This window comes from Zophobas morio, unplaced genomic scaffold (assembly GCF_036711695.1).
Source record: "Zophobas morio isolate AGI-343-1 ecotype UQ-CSIRO unplaced genomic scaffold, CSIRO_AGI_Zmor_V1 ptg000029l, whole genome shotgun sequence".
Lineage (NCBI taxonomy): Eukaryota > Metazoa > Arthropoda > Insecta > Coleoptera > Tenebrionidae > Zophobas > Zophobas morio.
The window spans coordinates 6099386-6124943 of record NW_026972134.1 but is presented as its reverse complement, the minus strand read 5'-3'; the positions used below and the strand labels follow the sequence as shown (position 1 = coordinate 6124943).

The window sequence follows — 25558 nt, the reverse complement described above, 5'->3', positions numbered from 1 at the left end:
TTTAAAAGTGTTAAAATAACGCGATATAATAATATTAGTAATAACGATTGTCTTCCCAGCTGTTGAATTTGTATGTGAACTTGTTCAGTGAATTAATTATTTATTTAACAATTTTTTACAATATTTTTAAATTCTCCAATTTAAATATCTGCTATAAATCATTTTTTTTGTTTCAGGTAAATACACAATAAATTATTTCAATCCGTCATCCTCTAACGTCTAACCGTAAGTACTCCTTATACTTATTTTCGGGATTCTTACAAAATGAGCACAGTCCATCAACTCTGAACTTAGTTTTTGTTGGTCGATTCATCAGAAAACTTTAATCAGCGTAGAAAATCCCCCAGACTTGCACGATTGATAAACTTCTATAAATACCACAAGTTTCACACTAACAACTTATCATAATCAAGTCCGTATATTTCTTCTGAAAACAGAGGTCAAACCAATGTAGCAGATAGTTCATTTAAAAACTCAGTTGCATTTTATTACCAAGTAAAACAACATGATGTTCGCCAAGATTTTGTTCGCGTGTTTCTTATTTGCGTCTCTTGTGGCTGTTATCTTATCCAGATGTAGACAATCTTACATGACAATTTGTGATAGTTTTGAGGATTTCAAATCGTACAAAGATGTGGAAAACATAAACACACTGATGATTGGTTCCGAACATGGAAATACCAAACGGGCGTCTATTGATTTAAAAGGACTGGATACTTTATTCTACAACAGGTACCACAAGTTAACACACTTGATGATAATAAACGCAATCGGCGATCTGCAAAGAAGCCCCTTAATAACATGTGCCTACAAGAAGATGGCGCTGAAGTATTTTACTTTGTACGGCAACAACCTACCAAAGATTGAAGTAAATCATTTTCCTGATTTGCCACTGAAGATGTTTAGTTTGGTTAATAATAAAATCGAAAGTATCGGGAAAGGAGCTTTTTTCGGCCAAGAGATTGAAAATATTGACATATCAGATAATTTGATGGAAGCGATAATCAGTGATTCGCTTCCATCGACAAATGTGACTAAAGTGGTGACTATTAAAAACAACAAGTTGACGCACATCGAACCTGGAAGTCTCCCCACGAGCTTGAAGTCTCTTAATTTAGATGGAAACAACCTGAGATACATAGAAGAGGAAGTACTTGAGAATTTAATCAATCTCAAAGAACTGATTCTAAGCCGTAATAAATTTTCCTCACTTCCTAAAGTCACATTTCTAAAACAGCTCCTCGTTTTTGATATTTCGTCCAACGAGATCGAAACCATCAAGAAGGGGACGTTCAAAGACATGAGCAAACTGAAACTGCTAGATTTAAGCAATAACAACATAGGCAGTCCTATTGTTTTGGAATCGCTTATTATACCCGGAAAACAATCATCTTTGACTATTTCACTAGCTTTGAATCATTTGAAAGATCTGAATCTCCGAAGGGTGTCACTTGAAGATCAGAGTTTGGTTATGTACGGAAATCCCTGGAGATGTAGTTTTTGGAGAGAGCTCCAAATTATGTTATCGAGTTATGGAAGTCGTTGCGATTTAGAGTTTTGGGCTAAAGGAGATGTGCCTTATTGTGTAAATTATTCGGTTCAGGATGTATACGCTAATACCTGGGACAGCGATATTGCTAGGTTACGTGAATTGGTCATGAAAAGTGAAACAAATTCATATTGCACATTGACGGATCTAAGATACAAGGACTTGTACCCGATTCAGTTTGGATGTACTCTTTAATTTGGTTGTCCAGATTGTGCGAAAAATGTTTCCAAAATCTACAACAGTATTTATTAAAGTCGAAAATTGCAATAATTTTATACTGTATTCGGTAAAAAATGTAATTTACTAAATATTGTTGGAAAGGTATTTCTGGAATTAAATCAAAGAGACTTTTATTCATTTTTGCTTTCTGCACAAACTAGAATAACTAATTTTATTAAGATAACTTTGTAGCTAGACGCCTTTTGGTATTTTTTATTGTTGAATGTTGCTGCTTTGTGAAGATCACAGTTTTCTTTCAGATGAATCAAATTTAGTTCTTCCACCATATTGGCGTTTATTACATTTTAATACATTTTTTATTAGTGAAGATTAAAACAATACATAAAATATTATTTAGAAAATAAATAAAAACTATGTAACAAATAAACTGTTATACATTTTTTTCTTTTCTGCACCAACGAATTAAACTAAATAAAACTGAAACAGTTCAAAAATACGATCCCCCGTATTCTATGCCATTTTTGTTTAGCGTTTTAACATCTTCACGATATTTATAAAATATATGTAAAATTTGACGACAATCAGTCCGGGAGTTTAGGAGATTAGCTGTGTAATAAAATCGACATAGGAGACCTTACGCTCGGGAAGTAAAAAATTTAACATGTAACTGTTGTCAGTTTCCCGCGCCCAAAATCAATATCCCTAACTCTGCAAATTTGTGTTTTGAATATTGAATAAAAATGCTGGTGGTAATAAAATAATGAATTTAATCTTCTGAGAAGGCAGTAATTTCCAATATCGTTCTTTTTTCACGAACTGTTCTGTTCGTTCTTCTTCTTCCTAAATTCCCCTTACACATTTTCCAAACTTGACATGATCCAAATCCGGAAAAAGTTGATCTGCTGTGAACTGCGGTCGTGAAAGAATTCGTTCTTATCTAATAAATTGAACGCCTAAATCTAGTTTTTTTGTGTGTGAGTGTCCATTCAACTTAAATTTCCTCAATAACAACACATTTGTTTAAATTTTTTCGACGTACTACAGGAAAGGTCATGGATGCTGAGAACAAGTAATTGCCGTCATTGGATTTCCACATTATTGCAGCAGCAAAACCAGTTATTCTGATTGTGTGAGCTCAGTACTATCCCAGACGTATCGCGAAAATGTTGTCTTGTGTAACCTCTGCGACGGTAGTTCTCTTCATTGTATTTTATTGTCTCAAAACAGTTATAAGTGATTGCAGACACTCTTATCTAACAGTATGTGACACGTTCGAGGACTTCAAAAATTATAAAGACGTCGATTCGATCAGTGAACTCATGATAGGATCGGAAAAAGGTACGAACATGACATCCGTTGATTTAATGAAAACGTTGTTTTTGGACCGCTGCCACAAACTAACAACTTTGAAAATTATTCGAGCCCTCAACAAATTAGAAAACACGCAGTACGCTTACCTCTGTTTTTACTCAAACAGCCCTTTGCAATATTTTATACTTTACGGCAACATTTTGCAGACTATTGACTCTAACCACTTTCCGGTTGTTCCTCTCAAAAGGATGAGTTTAGTTAACAATCAGATCGAATTTGTGAAACCTTGGGCTTTCCGGAGCCACGAAATAGAAAATTTGGATTTGAGCGATAATTTATTAGAAGCGATAGAAAGTGAGTCGTTGCCTCTAAAAAACGCATCGAAAGTCATAACCATTCGAAACAACAGGTTGTCACACATCGACCCAGGAAGCTTTTCACCAAGTCTGGAAACTCTCAATTTAGACAACAACAAGCTGAGATACATACAAGATGAAGTCCTTGAAGATTTGGTCAATCTCAAAGAACTCACATTGAGTCACAACAATTTCAACGTTTTTCCGAAAATTGACCACTTGACTCAACTCGTAATCTTCGACATTTCGCATAACAAGATTACGACTTTCAAGAAAGGAATTTTTGAAAAAATGGACAAACTTCGGTTTGTGGATTTGAGCAATAACCAGATTACTAGCGATCTGGTTTTGGAATGGATTTCTATTCCTAACAAGCAACCAACTTTGACGGTTTCTCTGGCTTTAAACCGTTTGCGAAACGTTAATCTTGACAATGTTGGCAAGGCATCTTTGCAAAATCAGACGTTTGTCTTGTACGGCAATCCATGGGACTGCAACAGATGGCCCAAGGTGAAGACGGCATTATCTGGACATGAAAGCAAATGTGACGTGGAATTTTTGTCTAGTGGGAGTGTGCCTTATTGTATTAATTATCTTAGTGGATCTTATCCTTTTGATGGTTTGTGGGATCAAGAAATTGATACGTTCCATAAAACTGTGAAAGAAAGTGAGAAGAAAGCTGGATGTATTCTAGCACCAAATAGACATGAGTGGTTACATCATATCAATGTCGGCTGTGTGGCCTGAATAACCGTTTTATAGTTGTGTACTAATTTTTGTTACTTATTTATTTCTAACAACTCATTGTACTAATTTGCCAACTAAATAAATATTCATATATATTTTTACTCTACGAGCATAATAAATTTCCCAATTTTGTGTGTCTGTCGTCTGTGTTCATTTTTGTTAGATAGATAATCTACTGGACTTATTGTCGTAAAATTTTATATGTAATTTACGAATATCGTGGAGATGTTAAAACGCTAACCAAAATTGATTTGCTCATACCCAAGAACAGTTTGACGCCACCTCAAAATTTTGCCTAATAAACCCTGTTTAAAATTTTTACAGTAAATGCTGTTTAATTTTTTTTTTTTCTTCTTAAATAACACTCCTACATATACTTTGCTTTATGACTCCGCTTTGATTTGTTACTGTAGACTTAAAAAAATTAAAAAGATCACAATTGTGTAACAACATTTTACACTTTAACTCAGAAACTGCAAAATCGAATGGTCTGAAATTTTGAAAATAAATAAAAAAGTACATCTAATATCACAATATTGAACCGCTCCTCTCTAATTAAATCTTATCCGAAGAAATAAAGTGTTAGTTCTTATTTGCAAAAAAATGCGCTATTTTAATTTTGCTTTAATCGACAAAGACTAAAAAGTGGATAATTTGTAAAGTATAGTCAATAACATTGTCTCTCTTTAACTGATTTACCTGAACTACGTTGGACATTTTGAACGTTATTGTTTGGCATGAGTGCCTCAATGGCCTTATGAACGAGTTATTTATACTATTTTTTCTACCGCACACGTTTTTTCCCAAAATTTAATTAAAATTTACATTTTTTTTAATCTGGGGACTTTTGTCGTGGTTGGTGATGGGTTGGTCTGACACTAACCACGAAATATTTGAGGTTCCAATTCTCACAACAACAATTGTAATTCGAATCAATTCGAGTTTTCGTAATTTAAAATTGGTTAAAATGTCTTGCGAAGAAGTTACGCGTCCGGAAACGTGGGAAATTTTAAGTTTAGATTGGCCACTGACATTCACCTGACATTTCTCGTCATTGCTACCAATCTTACCGATCCAAATTGCACTAGATCTATTAAAGAACGCCTTTCCGCTATTAACGAACTGCTGTGACGTCATTTGCGTGCGTTAATAGCTCTATTAGAAAACCAAAAAACGTGGGCGGTAGAAAAAAATATTTATGAAATTTTACCTCTCTAGAGGATTTTCTTCGTCAAATGTTAATATCAGGGAAGGACTAAAAGTATGTTAATAATGTGCAAGGTGTTTCATTTTAAATTCTATAGTACAAAACACACTTGCAAGGTATAACAACGTTGTATTACCAACACAGGATACAAGCCTTCGTAGTACAGGAGATTTCTACGGGAACGCCGACCTGTGGTCGTGAATTCAATGCCGAACTTACCTTTTTTTGCACTGGTGATGCACTGTGACTAGTTTCCTTTTCTGTTATGACTAGTATCATCCATGTTGATAACATCATCACAAATTTTTTATAGGTCACATTAACAACGAGTCACCCCGTTTATAATATTCAGAACATTATGTTCGATTGTGATTTAATTAATAATTTTAGTCCTTTGTTTTGAGAAGACAAATTCATTCAAATCAAACTAATTTCTACGTGACATTTTTTCGATGTATAAACATAGATAAACACTTGCGCTTCAGATTGCTACTACCTAGTGCTAAAAGACGTTTTATTCCGTTAGTTAAGTGCCTTAATACATTCTACTTTGTCCGTACTTGGGAGCGCAAATTTCAAGAATTTCACGCAAAGGCTGCGGAGGTGTTATTTTACTTTACAGAGGTTATCACAAAACGAAAATCGTAAAATGAAATTTTATAATTGTTTTTCAAAAAGCTGGAAGGGCGCGAGAAGTTCTGTAAAATTGAGATCCTTACTTCTTCACAATCGCCCTCGTAATGGACCAATTGGAATGATTTTGTATGAAGATGTTAGTTGTTCGGTAATTGGACTCATTGGCATATCCTTGTCGAGGTAAACCGCCAAATATTTGACCGAGCGTTGTCTCTTGATAGCATTCTCTGCTAAAACTCTAAATTTTAATTCCCTATTGTTCGTCTTGTAGCAACAATACTGCTTACGTTTTTCATGCCATGGACATTCGAAAAACAAAAAATTTGTCAGTGTGACAGTTTAGATAACATTTTCGCAACATTTCTCCTAATTTGTTCTATTACAATAAGTAAAGTCAGCGAAAATTTAACACCACCTGCAATTACAATACCACGAACGCCGACAGGACGACAAACGACTTATTGCCGTCAAAATCGTGGAGAACGTACGAAAAGTTTTATTTCCCAATTTATGGATTGCAGAAAGGGAAACAAAGCTGGCAGCTTTTCAGAAAATGTTTTAATTGTATACTTAGAGTAATTATCCAAAAAATTGAAATCAACAAGCTTATGGACTCATTTTCAATTCAATTTTAAAATGTACGTTTTCAATTAAACATAAGTGGACTTGACGGCATATCCCAAATTACACCCCTTATTAAAAAGAAGATGTGACGAGTGTGTGAAAAAGCTAAAACGTTAACAAGTGAGATAAAACAATTTATTGGAGAAACCCCACACAATAAATTTTCACCGTCACATGTATCTTCGATATTATGGGAGCTTGCAGAAGAAATGAACTGCACAAAGTGGAATGTAAACGATTTTGGATCAACCCTTCTAATCACAATTAAAGATACCAAAAGCAAAACAGCACGGAAGTTTTCCGTTACAGGAAAGTATTACGAGATATGTAAGAGGTAGGTACATAAGTCTTCGCCCAGAAATTGTGTGACCCCTCTTTTTTTGGTCAACTACATATGTCGATGGCAAATACAAAACATAGGAATTAATAAATTTGGAAACATGGACAAGCAATTGCCACTTTCTCAAATCTTGCAAATCCCAATTTATATACTGGACACTGCTTTCATCGCAATTCTGCGACAATTCTAAATGACGCTGGTGATATAACTTAATTAAAACGTCACGGCGGATGGAAATCCGCAGCAATCGGTGAAACATACATTGATGAATCAATTCAAAATAAAGTGAACATAGCAAATAAAATTTTGAACTCAATTGAGTACAACGAAACTACCAACGCAATCAACATCGTGCCTTCAACGTCATTACTCATTACTTACCAAAAAGAACATTTTTGGTGCTGTTAAACTTCAAATGTGTTGATATTTTCTTTGGTATTTCTAGTTGTAACTTATAAATAATATTTTTTGAAATAAAGGTCTTTGATTATTGTAATTGGTCGTAAAAAAATAGTGTATACAACTCTCATTTAATCTTATGATGATGATGTTTATTAACGGTCAAAAAAAACAATTACAATAATAAAAACATACAAAAGTTACAACACTAAATTAAAATCTTCCTGTGGATCGATGATTTAAACCTGGTGTAAGAAATTTCCACAAACTCAATTTCATTATAGACAAGTGTCAGTCTAGCAAGACGACTAACAGGCGATTGAAACGCGTACAAAGTACGATGATATGGAATTGAAAGTAAGTGATAATTTCTTACTTGACGAGATGGAACATGTATCATGAATAAAATTAAAATATTTGAACAAGTAACAATACCAGACAATACTTTATAAACAAAACACATATCAAACATTATTCTTCTCTTAGAAAGTAACGTAAGCCCAAAATAACTTATTATCATAGTATAATTGTAGTTATTGAAAAATATATTGAACTTATAGCACAGAAATTTGACGATTTTTTTTTAATTTTTTCAATTCTTTGACTGTGCAGCTTATAATAAGGAGACCATATAGTAACACCGTATTCGAGGATCGACCTTACAAAAGATGAAAACAAAACAATAAAAGATCTAAGATTTGAGAACTCACTACAGGTTCTTTTTACTAATCCTAACATTTTATTTGCTTTAGAAACAATATTATTTATGTGAAAAGTAAAAGAGAGTTTACTTTCAATAGTAATTGCTAAATCACAAAAACTGGTCACATTTTCAAGAACAATAGAAGACAATGTATAATTATAATGTTCAGAACATAATTTGCGACTAAATCTTAAAACCTTACACTTAGGTATGTTAAATTCTAGTCCATTTTTCTTACACCAAAATTCTAAAAAGTTCAAATCAGATTGTATCATATGACAATCAGAGGGGCAAGTTTTTTTTTTAAAGATTTTTAAATCATCTGCAAATAGTAAAAACTGACTAGATTTTATAACATCTTTGATATCATTTATAAATAGAGAGAAAAGCAAGGGCCCTAAATGGGAACCTTGCGGAACACCGGAAGATGGAATTATACATTTTGATTTAAACCCATTTATAATTACAAATTGCCTTCAATTACTTAGATATGAATCTATCCTTGATAGTAAAGGATCACCAATTCCAATCTTAGCCAATTTTAATAGTAGAATACGAATATTCACCCTATCAAAAGCTTTTGCCAAATCAGTGTAAACACAATCAGTATCGTAACCATTTTCCATATTATTAACTATATAATTAGTAAATATCATTAAATTAGAAGTTGTCGAACGCCCTTTAAAGAAACCATGCTGTTCATCTAGGATGATATTTTTTACATGGAAAGACAAAATGTCACATGTAATTGAATCAAATATTTTGGCTATAGGTGAAGCAATACTAATAGGTCTATAGTTTGAAATATCACTACGATGACCTTTCTTATAAATAGGTGTAACATAAGAAATTTTCCATATTGTAGGAACTTCGGATAATTGTAAAGATCTTTTATATAAAATTTGTAGGGGAAAACATAAATTGTGAGCACATTGTTTTAAAAATAGTGATGGAATACCATCTGGACTTATTTTAACAGAAGAATCTAAGGAAAGTAATTTAGACAAAACAAGGTCGGTGGACATTTCAAATGAATTAATATCAACAAGATTGTCTTTCCAATTTGATGAACTCATATTAACATCAGTATCAGCTACCGTATATACAGTTTGAAAATAAGTAGCAAACAAATCTGAAATGGATTTAGAAGAATCAGCTAGGATATCACCTAAGAACATAGAAGAGGGGAACCCCACTGTATTAGATTTTGATTTCTTGACAAATGACCAAAAACCATTACTATTAACAATAATATTCTGCTCAACACTTTGAATATGATTTTTCCTACACAAGTTCATAGCCAACTTACATGTACGTCTAAGATCACAAAACTTTACGTAATCTGAATATAATCCAGTTACCTTAAAATTCCTATGAGCTTCTTTTTTTTCACAGTAAGAGATCTTGTATGGTTATCAACCCAATAAGGAAAATTGTTCTGAGTTTTTTTAATGACAATAGGAACAAAACGAGTTATAAGAGAATTTATGTGAGAATAAAAATAATACATATAATCATCAAGATGAGAAAAATTTTCCATGGTAAACCAATCAATTTGCTCCAGGTAGGTATTAATTACATCAAATGACGCGTTCTTAAAATCCAAATAAGATGTGTATATAGTACGATCTAGTAAAGGCAAGAATATGTCACTAATTTTAATAATAAAGGCAGGATGATTTATATCTTTCGGTAATAAGGATAAACATTCTTCAGTGATAAGTGTAGTATTACTAAAGCTTAAATCCAAAATTACATCATTTCAATTCAATATAGAGTTCTATTGAAAAAGACCACTCACAACGAAATTGTCACAAATTAATTCTTCAATCATTGAAACAACGTTAACGGGTATTAAATAATTACAATTAGTATCACTTTTCCAGCTCAATCCAGGCAAATTGTAATCACCAACAATACATACTGTAGTTTTAGGATAATCAGCAATTAAAGAATCAACCAAAGATATATGGTTAGAATACATAGCTAAGGGTGAATTAGGAGGCAAATACACAGTTCCAATTATAATTTGAATGCCATTAAACGAGATTAGTATCCAAACTTCTTCTCTTTGAAGAGTATCAATTTGCAGTAAAGTAGAAGGAATATTCTTCATAACAGCTATCATTAAACCACCACCACGTTCTTTATTCGTCTCTAAAAAGGATCTATCCTTTCTGTAAACAACATGTCTATCATCTATAATTTCCCTATTAAAAAATGTGTCATTATTCATTAATAAGCCAAGTTTCTGTTAATGAAATTATCGGATAGTTTTCGCACAATACACTAGAATATAAATCACTGATTTTAGTTCTCAACCCTCTAACATTCTGATAATAAATAGTTAACTCTGAGTTTGATGATCTGGACCTATTTGAAAATTTGATTGTCTTCGTACACTACGAGGACTAAAATATTTACGAACAGCAATACCGATTGGCCAAAAAGATGGATCCAAAACTTTTTCAATTAATGAGAAATCGATTGATAATTTAAAGGAACTGTATTTATCCGGAAACTTAGAATTTAAATTGTTTGAGTTCAAAGAATTGAATATTGTCCATATTGTCATTTGCGCTACAAACACACTGTAATTTATTCCTAATATAATCTTCAATCCTACTAATATTAACCCCAGGATTTACTCTTGTGACATGAATGTCCCTTTTTCGTCGCCTAGTGACAGCAACAAACTCATTACTACGATCTTTAAGAGCATCTCCATTTTCATTGGTGACTTGAGAAGTACCAATTATCAAGGTCTTCATTACCCTCGTTTTACTGGTAGCATTAGTAATATTGGACTTAACTGGAGCATTTTTATTGGGTTCATAGACGTTTTGATTATCTTCCACAACAGCTTACGTTATAGAATCTTCCTGATTTTTCTTTTTTTTTTTTTTTTCTCTCAATTAAGACAAGTTTTTTCTTTAACTCTTCCAGGAATTCACCTCTTTTTAAAATAATAAATATGTTCTCCAATATGTTGCTCGGGGCTTTCCCATGTTTTAATGTAACTTCAGCAGCCTGTATTTCTTTCATGCAAAACGTCTTTATCTCTGTGCCTTTTCCTGCGTCCATTTAACTAGCAATTTTTCTGGGAATAATTGGTATGTATGATGTATGTCTGCCTTGCGGTGTCGTGACCTGACTGGACCTGAGTTGATTTGACCTATGCGTCAAAATCATACGGTGTTCTCATGACGTAAGTAAACATCCTAAAATCATACCGGAAGTAGCCAAGTTAATCCACTGGGGGGCAAAAGTATTTAAGCAAATGTTCCGTTAACTACAAATACAATTCTTTCTTGTGTCCGATGACGTAAGCGATCCGATGGTCGCCGCTTATCATCATTTCCGAATTTCCCACATCCGCAGCCATACATGATTAATGGATTACACCCTTTCAGTTCTTAATGTCAAGGTGAACAGTTAAAGTTTTTCTCCACAAAGCGAATACACAGTGCCACTGGTTCGCTTGTGGCAACACATAGTTATCGCTTTAAAGCCGCAATATTATATAGTTCATGATTCAGTAGCAGCTTTATCTTTTAACAATAATGTTGTCTCTCTTCAAGTAGAATTTAATTAAGTGACACCGAAAATAGACACACGAACATGACCATAGTCCATTTTATGAAAACAGTGCAACCGAATAAGTTCTATATACTCAGAACGTTGATGATCGTTTGCACCATCAAGCAGCTTGAAATAACTCAAGAGTTTTACGAATATAGATAAGACATGTGTTTCTAGACCATTTCATTTTTTATGGAAATCTCTTCAAAAGTGCTGGGCCGTTTCACTTGCCAGTCGGAGATTCTCTGAATAGGTTAACCCTTGTGAACAGTCAGATTAATTCGTCACAGAAGTTTGCCTTTGCCAATCGCACCATCAAACATTTTGACTTCTTTGAGAATTTGTTAGAAGTGATCGATAAAAGTGATAACGCTGAAGAAAAACAAGTTGACACTCATCGAGCCTAAAAGTTTGAACAGAAACAAGTTAAGTTAAGACAAGTACATATACAGGATGAGGTACTTCAGTCCTTGACTAATTTTCAAGAGTCTACACTGAGCTATAACAATCTTAGCGACTTGCCAAAAATAAAACACACGAGGTATCTAAGATATTTTGACATTTATTATAATGCTATCAATAGCGTGAACAACTATTTTTGTTGTCTTTAATAACAAGAGAGATGTTGATACAGTGGTTCTACAAAATCAAACCCTTGTTTTGCATGAAAATCCGCCGGATTGTGATAAATGGTTCGATTTAAAGTACAAGTTACGCGGACATGCCAGTGAATGTGATAAAAAGATTTCTGATGGTGAAATTCCACACTGGATTCCTTCGAGCTGTTGTTTTTGTTTAACAAAAGACAAAATTTATCAATTTTCTGTCTAAATAGCTGGATAAATACAGTTTTATTAGCTTGTTAGAAATTGGTTTTGAAAATGTGACTTACGGCTGCATTTTTCATTTGATATTAACAATTTTACCAACGTTGATGACTTAAACATTACTTAACCGTCTCTATTCCTGCATATGCAACGATGAATTTGAAGGTATTAATAAAATACTGACATATATTGTTACGAAATAAACCCATACGACGCCTATGGGTTTTCTAGTATGTGCGGCGATGATGAGTAACTCATCGTCGGTGACGGCGGCCGGACGGCGTTCGCTAAAAAAAAGCCTGGAAGTCGCGATGGGTGCTCCAGAAAAAGCCTAGAAGCGGTGACGGCGGACTGCGTGGTGTTTAAATGGAGCAGTCCAGACAATGGGAGAAGTAGAATCTAGTCAAATCCATTCCAGTCGAGTCGGAGTTAGTCTGTAGATAATCGCTATGTAATTAGGCATGTAAATTTGAGTTACTAAGAAAGAAATTGTTGAGTTTTACCCACGCCGATTTTTAAATTACTGTTCATCATAACAATATTTACAAAGAACTGAAAGTTGTAGAATTGGTTTTAATCACGAAGTACTTCCAAACCAATTCTTAAAACATATCATGAAACTTTTTTTTATGCCCGTTACCGTTTTATAACTCAAGAATCTGAAACATCAGTATTTTTAGTGTCTTATAACTATTTCAATTGCTTGTTTTGCTAATTTACTTGAATGTTCTTTTTTCCTTTTGCCCGTTGAAATCATGTTTCTTTAAAAAACAGAGAACTTCTAAAAATTAGGAAATATATAGTCCATCTTAATCTAATCACTGATTCTTTCAAATTCCAAAACTACATCTGCTTTAGTCGAGAGGTCTCCACTAATCCAAAACAGAGTGATAGCATTTGAAAGCTGCGGGTCAACTCCAATACACATCTTTACATCTGTCAAGCGTAGACGAACTGTTCGCTTTTCGTATTTTTATTATTGAGAGATATTTTCATCACCTTGTGTTAACACTTCAATTCAAAAATTTTATTTTTATTTCATTTGAAATGAAATTAATTACCCTTGCGTACCTATTTTACCTTAAAAAATTTTACTATTTAAGTCCATAAGGTAGTGAGATCAAGCATATGTATTAAACTCAGCGTGATATAAATATATGGATCACACTGAAGGAGCTGTTAAACCTGACCTATTTGAACTTTATATTGATAACCTTCAGAGTTCGTATTTTAGACAGGATGAGATATCTGGTTTTATAAAAAAATATATAATATTTATTATTGATTTTAAGTTTCAATTTTTTTTATACTATTTACTTCGCCATATAACCCAAAAACAGTATCGTTATCAAAAAGCAGAGGTTATCAATGATTGGAGTTTATTTTTGCAAGTACGTAACAGTTTGATTCAGTACCAAGTATTATTTCATTAGTCACAACATGCCTTTTTCTAACTACATATTAATTTTGATAACAACAGTTTTTATTTCTATTGGCGTTAACTGCAAGTGTAGCCAGTCGTTCATAACGATATGTGACACTTTTGAAGACTTTAAAAACCACGACGACTCCGACACATTAAGTGAAGTGATGATAGGCTCAGAATACGGTACTGGTACAATGACGTCAGTAGATTTCATGGAACAATTGAAACTAAGCAGCTATCACAAACTGTCAACACTGATGATAGTTCACGCTATCAACAAACTAGAAGTACGAAGGTACGGTTACCAATGTAGATATACAGGCAGTCCCTTGCAGTTCTTCATACTTCACGGAAATATCTTCAAAACTATCGAACCACACCATTTTCCTCTACTTCGTCTCAAAAAATTGAGTTTAGCTGGAAATAATATTGAGCAAGTTAAATCAGGCGCTTTGAAGAACCATGAAATCGAAAATTTGGATTTATCTCACAATTTCTTAGAAGTCGTGGAAAGTGAATCTTTGCCTTTGCAAGACAGTTTAATTATCCTTTCTATTCGGAACAACAACTTAACCCATATTGAGCATGGAAGTCTTTCGCCAAGCCTCCAGTCCTTGAATTTAGACCACAACAAACTCAGATACATTGAGAATGAGGTTCTAGAAAATCTATTAAGCCTCAAAGAATTGACTTTAAGTCACAACAACTTCAACGTCATTCCAAAGATAAGCCACTTGAAGAAGTTGGTTGTTTTCGATATTTCGTACAATGCGATCAGTACCCTTAAAGAAGATACCTTCAAGAATATGGATGACTTAAAGTTGGTAGATTTCAGCAATAACAGGATTAGTAGTGCGTCAGTTTTGGAGTGGATCAATACGCCTGGTAAACAACCGTCTTTAACAGTGTCGCTGGCTCTGAATCGTTTAAGAGATCTAATCCTTGACAACGTATCTCTACAAAATCAAGCGCTAGCGTTGTACGGAAACCCATGGGATTGCAATACATGGCCACAATTAAAAATGAAGCTAGCAGGACATGAAAGTGAATGTGATTCTAAATTTTTGTCCAATGGAAACATGCCGTACTGTATTAATTTTCGAGCTGCACTTTATCCACTTTCCCGTTTAGACGAAGGTGATGTTGACAGATTTCACGATACTTTCAGGAAGAGCGAGAGGACGGCAGGTTGTGTGCTAGCACCAAAAAAATATGAGTGGTTATATCCGATTCATAAAGGATGCGTTGTTTAAAATTCCCGACAATTTATCTCTTATCGTAATTGATAATGATAAACTAAACCCGGGATCCTACAACATCTTGTTTGTCATTCTTTTGCTATTTTTTAACTTTAAAACAGTTTTATGTGCGTGTAAACCGTCTTTCCTAACAATATGTGACACTTTCGAAGACTTCGAAAATTACAACGTGACCAAAAATTTAAGCGCGGTGATTATAGAGTCAGAGACAGGAACTACACAAATGGTACCGGCTAATTCTATGGAAACACTAAAATTACTCAAGTATCAACTGTCGTCCGTAATCATCATGCGGTCAATGCGTCGTTTGTAAATGAAGTTTCATTGAGTGTCTTCACGTTACCACATCTCTCAAATACCTGGGTCTATTCGCATAGAAAGGTTTGGTTAATAATCAAATGGCATCGACTGGAAAAGAAGCTTTCATGCAGCAAAGCATGGAGAATCTTGATCTATCATCAAAACCTTTTACATTAGAAACAACAGACTTCGTACATTCCTTCTAAAAAATTTCCGTCCAATCTGGAGTTTGAATGAAAACAATTTGAACTACTAAAGGTACGATCAAAGAAATGGACGATTTGAGCAGTTGATTTAAGTAACAACAAGATTGTTTGCATTTATATTTTAAACTGCTTTTACGTTCCTTACAAACAACTGTCGTTGCATATTTCGTAAGTCTTGAATCGACTCAAGTATCTACATTTAGCAAACTTAAATCTTCAAAAAAAAACTCTTCTTTTTTACAGGATTCGATTCCTTGAAATTGTAGTATATGGAATAATCTAGAACAGAAAATAATTGAAAACGAAAGTTAGTGTGATAAGTATGTAGTTTCTAGCTAGCGAAGATAGTCCCTTCAACATTAATTACTCCCAGGAAGTTTATAATAATTATTGTAGTGACATGTAGGAAAGAAACGTTGATAGATATCACACTAACACTCTGAAGAATAAGACATGTCACAGTACGTTTTATCCTTTAAAAAATATCATTTGTTGTACCACTTGACCTTTCTCTGATTGTGAAAATAAGTATTTAATAATGGATTGTCTTTTTTAATAAATATTGCAGCAGCAATAAATTAGTACTTGATTTTTTCTTCAAAAGCTTATAATATCTAAACCGGTTAGAGTCAGTAATATAAAAAATTGTTTCAGGATAATAGGAGAACTTTTTGCAAAGACGTTTCAAGTATCAAAATGTGGCATTGATTTCAATACTGCATATTTAATTTGCTTTGAACATCACTTTTTACATAGAATGTAATCTGTTAACTTTTACGTCATTTACTTGTCGGTATTACCCGATAAACACATAGGTCAATGTGTTTTCATAAGTCTGAGGAATAACGCTAGCACACTTAGCTTATTAACCCTGCATAAAATCCCAACAGCACTTATCTTAGAATGCAACCTATTTTCAGTATTAGCTAATTAACCACTTGGTGGAAAATCATATCACAAAAATTATACAGATTTTTTAATTACCCACAGCAAACATTGCTTGGAACATACGTAGGTTCTCAGAGGTTAATAATAATATTGATAGCCTTTCATGAAAATATGTCACATTTCTTTGCATACACTGCGTAAGTGCAATAGTAGGAATAACCAAACCCGTCCAGGTAACAATTTTTGTAGAGTGGGTACATAATAGTTTAGTATTCACGAAAATAAATGACCTAGCGACTAAATTAGATGTATACCTACACCGAGACCTACACATTTGAAATTCGTTGATACAAGATAATTCTTATTATTCCACGCCGCGCTTACGTAGTAGTAGGCAGTATTTTCGTTTTTGATACTACATGTACAAATTTCGACATAGACAATTTATTTTATTTATCAAATCAAAAACGACTCACCTCATCTTCCGGAAAACTTTAATTTACAGTACTGTCATTATTAGTAGTGCACTCCATCTATTCAAATTGATATTTGTGTTCTTGTCCGAATGTTGATAAAGTCATCAGTAAATTTTGTATAGAGAAAACTCACCTGAAACATCGCATCGCATACTTCTTTACCTGTACTTTAATAAAGGTTATCATAAAAAAAAATGCAAAATTTAATTTAAACATTTTCTGAAGAGGAAAGTTCTTGTAAATAAATATAAAAAGAATAGCTATTGGATGTGATGCTAAGAAGACGTTTTAAAGTGCCTCAATAATGCGTGGAAAATTTCATGCAGAGACAAAGTTACATTACCGTGGAAAGTGTATAAAAGAATCAGTTATTTTTATGAAACGTAAATTGTTCATAGTGATGCCATTTAAGTTGTGTCACCGAACTGCTAAACCACGTAATTATCACTGTACATTCATGTGAAGAGAAATCCGTGAAACCGACAATCCTGATAAGAAATCTGCTTGTTATTAAAGAAAGAAAACGCCGGACGTAAATCCTCCAGTTTTCAAATATACTGTAATGATGCTTATGCGGCTCGAAGCATCAACCCTTCAACCGTCTAAAAGTACCAAAATTGGGTGTGTGCTTGAATTTAACTCGATTGACTAATTTAGACTAGCGTCTAGGCTCTCAGTTATCACTAAGCCATCCCGAAGGTAAGGCAGCCGAAATAGGCCGAGTTGTTATTTTTTTGAGCGCCAAATTAAAAAAAAATATATGACAACATCCATTTAATAGAAATCAGATAAAAAATACTCATGCAGTGGGTAGTAATGTTGTTAACTAGCCGGTTATTTATATAAATAGCCGTCTCGACTGGATTAAATCCTTCTGAATCTTATAATTGTTTGTTATCCCGGATTACAACCTTCGGATATTTATCATGGCCTCTTATCCTGGATTATTACCCAAATATTTATTTATATACCTACACACTGACTGTTTATCGTTCTATTTGTAATATTTAGGTGGTAGGGTAGGTAATGAGTAATATCTGTTATTTGAATAAGAAAAATAAATATTTATTGAAGTTCTATAATAAAAATCAACATAGTTACTTAAAAAAATAAGTATATAAACTACCGTCACTGAGCAAAAAAACAGAATTCTTAATTCTTAATACTCTTCATCTGTCTTGAAATCTCTTAATTTCTCAGAAGATAAAATTAAAAATAAATTCTTTAAAAAAAAACAATAACACAAAGCAGCTCTCTTTATTCCTGCTCAAGAGCTGAATTTTCTAGAGTCCCTGTAGAGGGAACTCGGAATTTGACATATATTGTATAATAAACTTTGCAAATTCCTCAGCTTCGTCCTCGTTGGAACTGTCATGATTTTCATTTACAATCATTTTTGGTTTCGTTAAATTATTATCCAGCTTAAATCTTAAATGACATCCAAACTTTGTTGGTTAGAAAATTGCAAACCGTATGGCGCCAAATTTAAAATAAATACCCGACAAGCTATTAATGTAAATACCCCCGGATAGTAAACCTGATATTAATTCAGACAGTTATCAGGATTAATTAAAATCTTCTCTCAACACTAGTGGGTAGGAAGAAACAAAATGGAAAAAATAATTATCAGACTTTGATTACATAATAATTAATTATTTTTTCAGTTTAAAAGAAAGAAATGGAGGAGATAAATACAGAATCGAAAAACAAATAAAATAAATATTACACTACTATGACATGTCATAATAATCAATAATTTTTAGTAAATACTAACTGAAGTGCAACATTTTCGTCTATTATTTCGAAATTCGGTCTTTCTTGTTTTTCTGTTTCCGAGTGGAAAACAATCTTCTCTCGGGAGTTAATTTTTACTAGAGGGCACGTTTGCTAAAACCGAGGGCGTGGTAATTGATTTCTGTGCTGCTAATATTGACGGTATTGGAGTAATTGTTTCTTTGATGGTGTTAATATCCTTCAAAGTTTCAGCAAAAATCCAAAATTTGATTTCTTTAGGACAATTAATTTCAATTGTTAATGAAAAATTAATCTATTATTCAAAAGGAAGTACAAACGCTTTAAAAGGAACCTGTGTAACAAAAAATTAATAATAATCGGAAAATTTAAATATGCTATATGACGTTTTTAAAAATTTTAATAAGTATGTATTATACAAATAGAATAGATTTTTTTACCTTTTGACTGTGAGGGCATTTCTCTGTTATTAGCCCTATTTGCATTTAAAAGCTGAACCAAAAGATGAATGTGTTTGCACATGTTCCATTTGATTGACTAGTCAAGACAACTACATTTGTAGTGATGGATACAGCTAGAACATTCTGAACAAATAATTGGACAGGTACATCCATTGATATTGTTACGATGTACGGGTGATTAAAATTGGCGTGAGTAAAACTCGACAATTTATTTCTTAATAACTCGAATTACACTACTAACTATTACACGATTACGTACAAAATAACTTCGCAACTTAAATGCATTCGCTCACTCGACTTCTTGACTGGATAATCATTCCTGATAGTGGCCTGTATTTAGATCCATATTTCGGCGATCGACCTCTTTCTCGAATTGGGTATTCGCGACTTCCGCTTCTACGCTTTTCGAGCGCCGCTTCGAGACTTTTTCTGGGCCCGTCACGAGATCCGCTTGCATCCGAGCGGCCGATGAGTCATACTACATACGAGAAGAAACACGTACATACTAGAAGACCCATAAGCGTAGTACCGGGGCGGCGTATGGGTTTATTTCGTAACAATATTTTCCTCAATTGTGTAGAATTCAAATCCTTTGGAAGATGAAGGTATTTGCCAATATGTTCCACACTGCATAATTGATGATAAATCCATATTTTTGGAAACTTTGTGACGTTTTCGAAGTTCTTTTATCTTCCCACAAATCAACATGTCGAACAACTTATCTCGTTCAAATTTCATGATTGCATGGAGAGCTTTATCAAGTCTTTTAACATTCTTTCCAATCAAGTATATGTATATATTTAAGGGTGCGATGCATTCGTTCGAGATGCATATTGGTGTTGATTCCACCGCCAATTCTGTAATTGTAAGCCCAGAACTCTACTTTATTGGCATAATAAGTTTTGAAATATTCTAGAAACTGAATGTGCGAGTCAGCTGCAAGATCTTCCAGAAATTGTTGTAACATTATTTTAAATGTAATAAACATATCTTTCTCTTGAATTAAGATTCTTGGTTTCCTGTAAACTTCAGCCTGTAAAAATTAAATTCATTGCTAATAATTTGGAAAAATGTTATTGTTGTTCATTTTCATTTACTTGTTTATCCTTGGAGCTGATTTTATTGAAATTTGTTCGGCACGCCCTATCTACATGCCAGCTGCAGTAAAGTCTAAAACATAAGAAAAATGTTAAAGAGTTCTTGAGCATATCAAAGTGGTTTTACCTTAACTGTGAGAGATTCATGGTGTCCTTCCAAGCATTGTAAAATACTTCCGACATATCACTCATAAATACTTTTGGAGCGATGTTACCAACTTTATTTTTTATACATGAAAAAAATAAGCGCATGATTGTTTCGTCTGATCCATTTGATATCAGGGGAATCCCTATCTCAGATCATCGACAATTAGGAGCGTGTTTAAATCAAACCCATGTCCGTTTAGACCATGGGTGCCGTCCAAGTGTACACAATCAAAAGAGTATTTGAGAAACATTTCACTTTGAGCTTCTGTCATAATAATTAAAATAATACGATTTTATTGTCTTGCATCTCTCTTGCCCAAGAATCAGCACTCACACCATCATTTTTATGTCTAACTGAAGTTGAATTTAGATTATAACTAGATTCGATGTTATACAAGTCTTTCCTAGTCAGAAGATGAAGTCTTTCCAGTTCTGAATTATTCACGGAATCACGAATTTCATCTAAAATTGATGATAATGGTATCTTCAAAGCAATTCTTTTTGCAATAGATTGTCGTTCCGTTAAACTTAAAAATAAATGTCCTAGATCTTGCTCGTGACCCACATGAGTTTTTGTGAATGTGACTTTGATGGTGTTATTTGTTTTATCTGTTGTTTTTTTAATGGCAGCTGGGCAATAGGGATTGATTTTATTTGAAAGCTGTGTTTTAAGGTGTCGTTTACCTGTACATATTTTCAGATACATATTTTCCTGATCTATGACAAATTAGGCTGATCGTCTTATTATTTTTAGATAATGTCTGGTACTCCTTCACAAATTTTGACTTTGTAGGAGCCTCTAGATTATTTTGCCACTTGCTATATTCATCATCTGATGTGAAATTCAGTTCTTCAGCTTCTACAATAATGTCATGGCAATTATGTAAATGCTTATTTAAATCTGCTTTTAAGGTTTTATGATCACACAGAGGGCATTTCGAGAGCATTTTTTAGTAGGTACTTGACTTGACCATTGCAGTGCGCATGAGCTAGGTATACTGCACAGTTACTGCATAAAAAACGTACACATACTGCGCACAGTGGTTGACCCCTCCGATAGTCTCTTTCATTAATTTTTTGAGTCACTCACCCATTATAAATAAGTATTACTAAAAAATTGGTCGAAGGTTATTCTGACAGAACGTCTCTTGCCCTTGAACTACAATAGAACATCCAGCTTTTTCGAAAATTGATAAAATTTGATTTTGCGAATTTTATATTTTTTATGAGTACCTCTATAAGTTGAAATAAAGATATATATCTTTAAAGAAGCGTAACGGTACGCGTATGTTTCAAATGAGTTTTTTTTACAAAATTTTGTGATAACAACATCAACATTTAGGAAGTACATCAATTTGGATAGGGCAGTAATACTAATAATCACAATCACAGTATTGTATTCCAAATTTTTGGAAAAATTGAACTTACCCTATTTAAGCAATTCTAAAAAATATTAATGCAATGATAAATCACAAATATAGGCTCATCATATTTTACACATTTTCGATAGTATTTATTCGGCGAAATTTTGAGATAACGTCACCAACTTTTTGGAGGGGATAAACAGATATATTTTGATTACAAATTTACCTTGTTTACGATAATTTTAAAATCTCTCAAAGCATTCGGTTTTGCAGTTTTTGATTCAAATCAATAATATAAATTGACCTATTAATTTTTGTGAGGCACCCTGTAAGTACTTCTAAAAGATGTGAATGAAATGATAAATCACAAGTATATACTGATCATAATTTGCTTATTTTAGATAGATTAGATTTAGATTTGTCAAAATTTTGGGATGGCATCATTAGTTTTTAAATGTTATATAATTTTGATTTCTCTTACAAAAATCTGGATGCCTATGATAAAAACTCGACACAGCTTAATAAACTACAAGTGTGAGAAGATTATATTATTTTATAAAATTTAAATAACATTTACAATGGAGAATAAAAGTTGGAGAGGACGTAGATTATGTTGACGAAGATGGTCAGACAAATTTTGGTTAGCATTTTACCATCTACGCAAATTCTTAATATGTACACAAAATTTGACAAGAATCGATCCGGTAGTTTAGAAAATTATCTGTCTAATAAAAATTGACACACACAGACTCTATTGCAACTTAGGCTCGGGAAGCAAAAAGATAAATAAGTACAGAAAAGAAGCATAAATTTGATACTATATTTGTTCAGAGTTCCTTGTTTTATTACTAGATTTAAACAGTAGGTATGCAAAAATAGGACATATGAGTTCGAAAATTTTTCAAGCATCCCACTGTGGCCGCACTTAATGATGTATGAATTGTTGTTAAGGCCAACTATAACACTCTGTGTACCAATTATTTGAAAGTTTCAAAATTAATAAATCAAAGTCATAACTTTCAGAATCTTTAGGTTCATTTTAATAAAAAAAATGAAACAGTGCAAAATAGATTCTTGACAAAGTGCACGTGGAGGCTGAGCTTTCTAGGAAAAAAAATCCATACAACAAAGTCAAAATCCTTGGAGACATGTACGTTCTGGTGTATAAAATCTCGATGGATTTCGGCATTGTTGCATGGAAACTTAATCTCATCTTTCTTTTAAAAAAATTTTTAATTTTTGTATTTATTGCTGGAGAATTTATATTAAATCGTCTTGCCAACGCCCACTCGAATTATTCAGTGTGTCATACATAAATTAAATCAAAGAGGAATATATGTATTTTTTAAGTATTTTTGTTTAGAAATTAATTAATTTTAATTATGTACATCTAGTTATTTAGCTGTGTTGAACATTGTTGTAAATTAGTTGTAGAATAAATAAATTTGAAATTTGAATAATAACTGATTGCCTATTAAATGAAATATTAAACTCTGTACGGTTTAACGTAAAGTGCGCGTATTAAATTTACATCTGCACGATTATCATTGCTCAGTTTCACGGTCATTACAAAATACCCTGACCTTAGGACTCCGAGGATAATATAATCAGTGTGTACAATCCCACAACGCTTCTCCTGTACGAGCTGCCGAGATTACCACTTAAAAGTGGGGAACTGAGATGGATTCTTCAGTACCAATCAAACACTGCACCCAACAACATGTTAGCAAAAGTACTTGTAATTTCTTTCTCGTTTGCAACGTACGTCTCCGTGATCAGATGTGAGTGCACACAAACCTACATGACTATATGTGATAGTTTCAAAGATTTTGCCAACTACACCAAAGTGGAAAATATCGCCGAATTAATGATCGGATCTGACCACAAAGATATCACACCCACTTCGGTTGACCTAATGCGAACTCTGAGGATAGAGAAATACAACAAACTAACAACACTGATCATCATTAGAGCTATAAATCAGCTCATTGCAACTTACGGTTTTCAGTGTACGTACTACAACAGTCCTCTGAAATACCTCACGTTGTATGGTAATGAACTGGGAACCATCGAACCTTATCACTTTCCACTGCTCAAACTGAAGAAGTTCAGCTTAGTTAATAATAAAATTGAATCTATTAAACCACATGCTTTTACTTATCACGAAATCGAAAATATGGATTTGTCAAACAATTTGTTGGAAGACATCGAACGTTCAGCCTTGCCTTCAACGCATTCTACAAAAACCATAACTATTAGGAACAACAAACTGACGCACATCGAACCAGGCAGCTTTCCTTCGGGTTTGGCGACTTTGAATTTGGACGAAAATAACCTGAGGTATTTACAGAAAGAAGTTTTCGAAAACCTGAACTTGCAAGAGCTGAGTCTTAGCCATAACAAGTTTAACGAAATACCTAGCGTTAGCCACATGGACGAACTCGTCATTTTTGACATATCACACAATGCCATTAGTGTTGTCGAAGATGGGGTTTTCAGAAATATGAAAAACTTAAAATATTTAGATTTAAATAACAATAAAATATCTAGTAACAGAATTTTGGAATGGCTTCAAACTCCCGGGACGCAAAAAATGACGATTTCTTTAGCTTACAACGCATTACAGAACTTGAACTTCACTAATGTATCCCTAGAAAACAAGACGCTTGTTCTGTATGGGAACCCTTGGGACTGTAAATTAGCGCACGAACTTAAAAAGCATCTCCAAGGACATGAAAGTGAATGCGACGTGGAAATTGCTTCACTTGGGAGAGCACCCTACTGCTTTGATTTTATTGTAGCGGAGTACTTCTTGAATAATAATTGGAGAAAAGATTTGAAGAAATTCCACGATGCTGTTAGACGTAGTACCAATTCATCAAAGTGCGATCTGGTTTCGGATCGATACGATCTTTTGCACCCTGTTAGCGTCGGCTGCGTTGCTTAAAGTACCTAAAAAGAATTGTTGATGTTTTTGTTTGTTGTACATTCGACAATAAAGGTCTTTGCCGATGATGATTCATCCGTAAGGTCAGCTTTTGCACTTTCATGCTTTTTGAATAAATTATTACACAGGAACAATCACATTCCATCATTCAAGTCGATGACGTCCTTCTTCAGTCCGTCGACAGTAGATGTCGCGTTCCACTTAAGTACCCGATTTGCATTTAAATGCTCTTCCATCGGCGAATCTATTCAAAGTTATCTTAATTTATCACTTCCCGTTGTTGAAAAGCCGAAAAAAAAAAACGAAAATTCTCAACAACCAATTAACATCGAAGCGCGATTTAGAACCTCTAATTAGTCGTAATTGCCCATTTTTGCGGTTATAGAGACCGCAGAAAAAGCCGAATTTTTCGCTTCTCACTATCTGTAATATGCTTTTTCAGTGCCGCGGCCGGTTGTGTGGCAATTAGAATGCGTTGTAACATCCGACTTATACATAATGCATCTTAATATGTGTTTATATTTATAAGGCAAACGTTCAATTAAGGCGAATTCTTGGCAACAGCGCAGGTTCCTTACCTTTACACGCTTGTCTGATTGGGTTTTCACGAGAAAGATACCATCTACGGGAATTGTTTATAATTCTATGTAGATGGCAGTGCGCTGTGGAATATGTATATTTTAATACACACTCAGTATTGTTTCGGTGTTCGTTACGGTGACTGCTCCGACAAAATGGTCGAGTTCGCCTTAAACACAACAGACTCGGTAAAAA

The 25558-nt window shown here is 33.5% G+C and overlaps 2 protein-coding genes across 9 annotated transcripts in view; both read left to right on the top strand.

Moving 5' to 3' along the window:
• The window catches only part of LOC135137628 (uncharacterized), a 430031-nt gene that overhangs the window by 401260 nt on the left and 3213 nt on the right, over nt 1-25558 (top strand). Inside the window, exon 1 of one of the 8 annotated variants that reach the window (XM_064067336.1) lies at nt 187-225. The exons of 5 other annotated variants lie outside the window; for them this stretch is intronic. Coding sequence is in view for 1 of the 3 variants with exons in the window: in XM_064067334.1 (XP_063923404.1) it covers nt 25456-25551 (96 nt within the window). In the remaining 2 variants the exon portion in view is untranslated. Of the gene's footprint in view, nt 1-186; nt 226-23537; nt 23619-24972; nt 25552-25558 lie in introns of those variants that run through there. 2 more of the 8 variants (XM_064067335.1, XM_064067334.1) reach the window with 2 other exon arrangements.
• LOC135137450 (protein artichoke-like) lies at nt 13891-16212 on the top strand. The gene is made up of 2 exons (XM_064067111.1): nt 13891-15704; nt 15896-16212. Exon 1 carries the CDS (start codon nt 13902-13904, stop codon nt 15138-15140), a length of 1239 nt encoding a protein of 412 aa, XP_063923181.1. The 5' UTR covers nt 13891-13901; the 3' UTR covers nt 15141-15704; nt 15896-16212.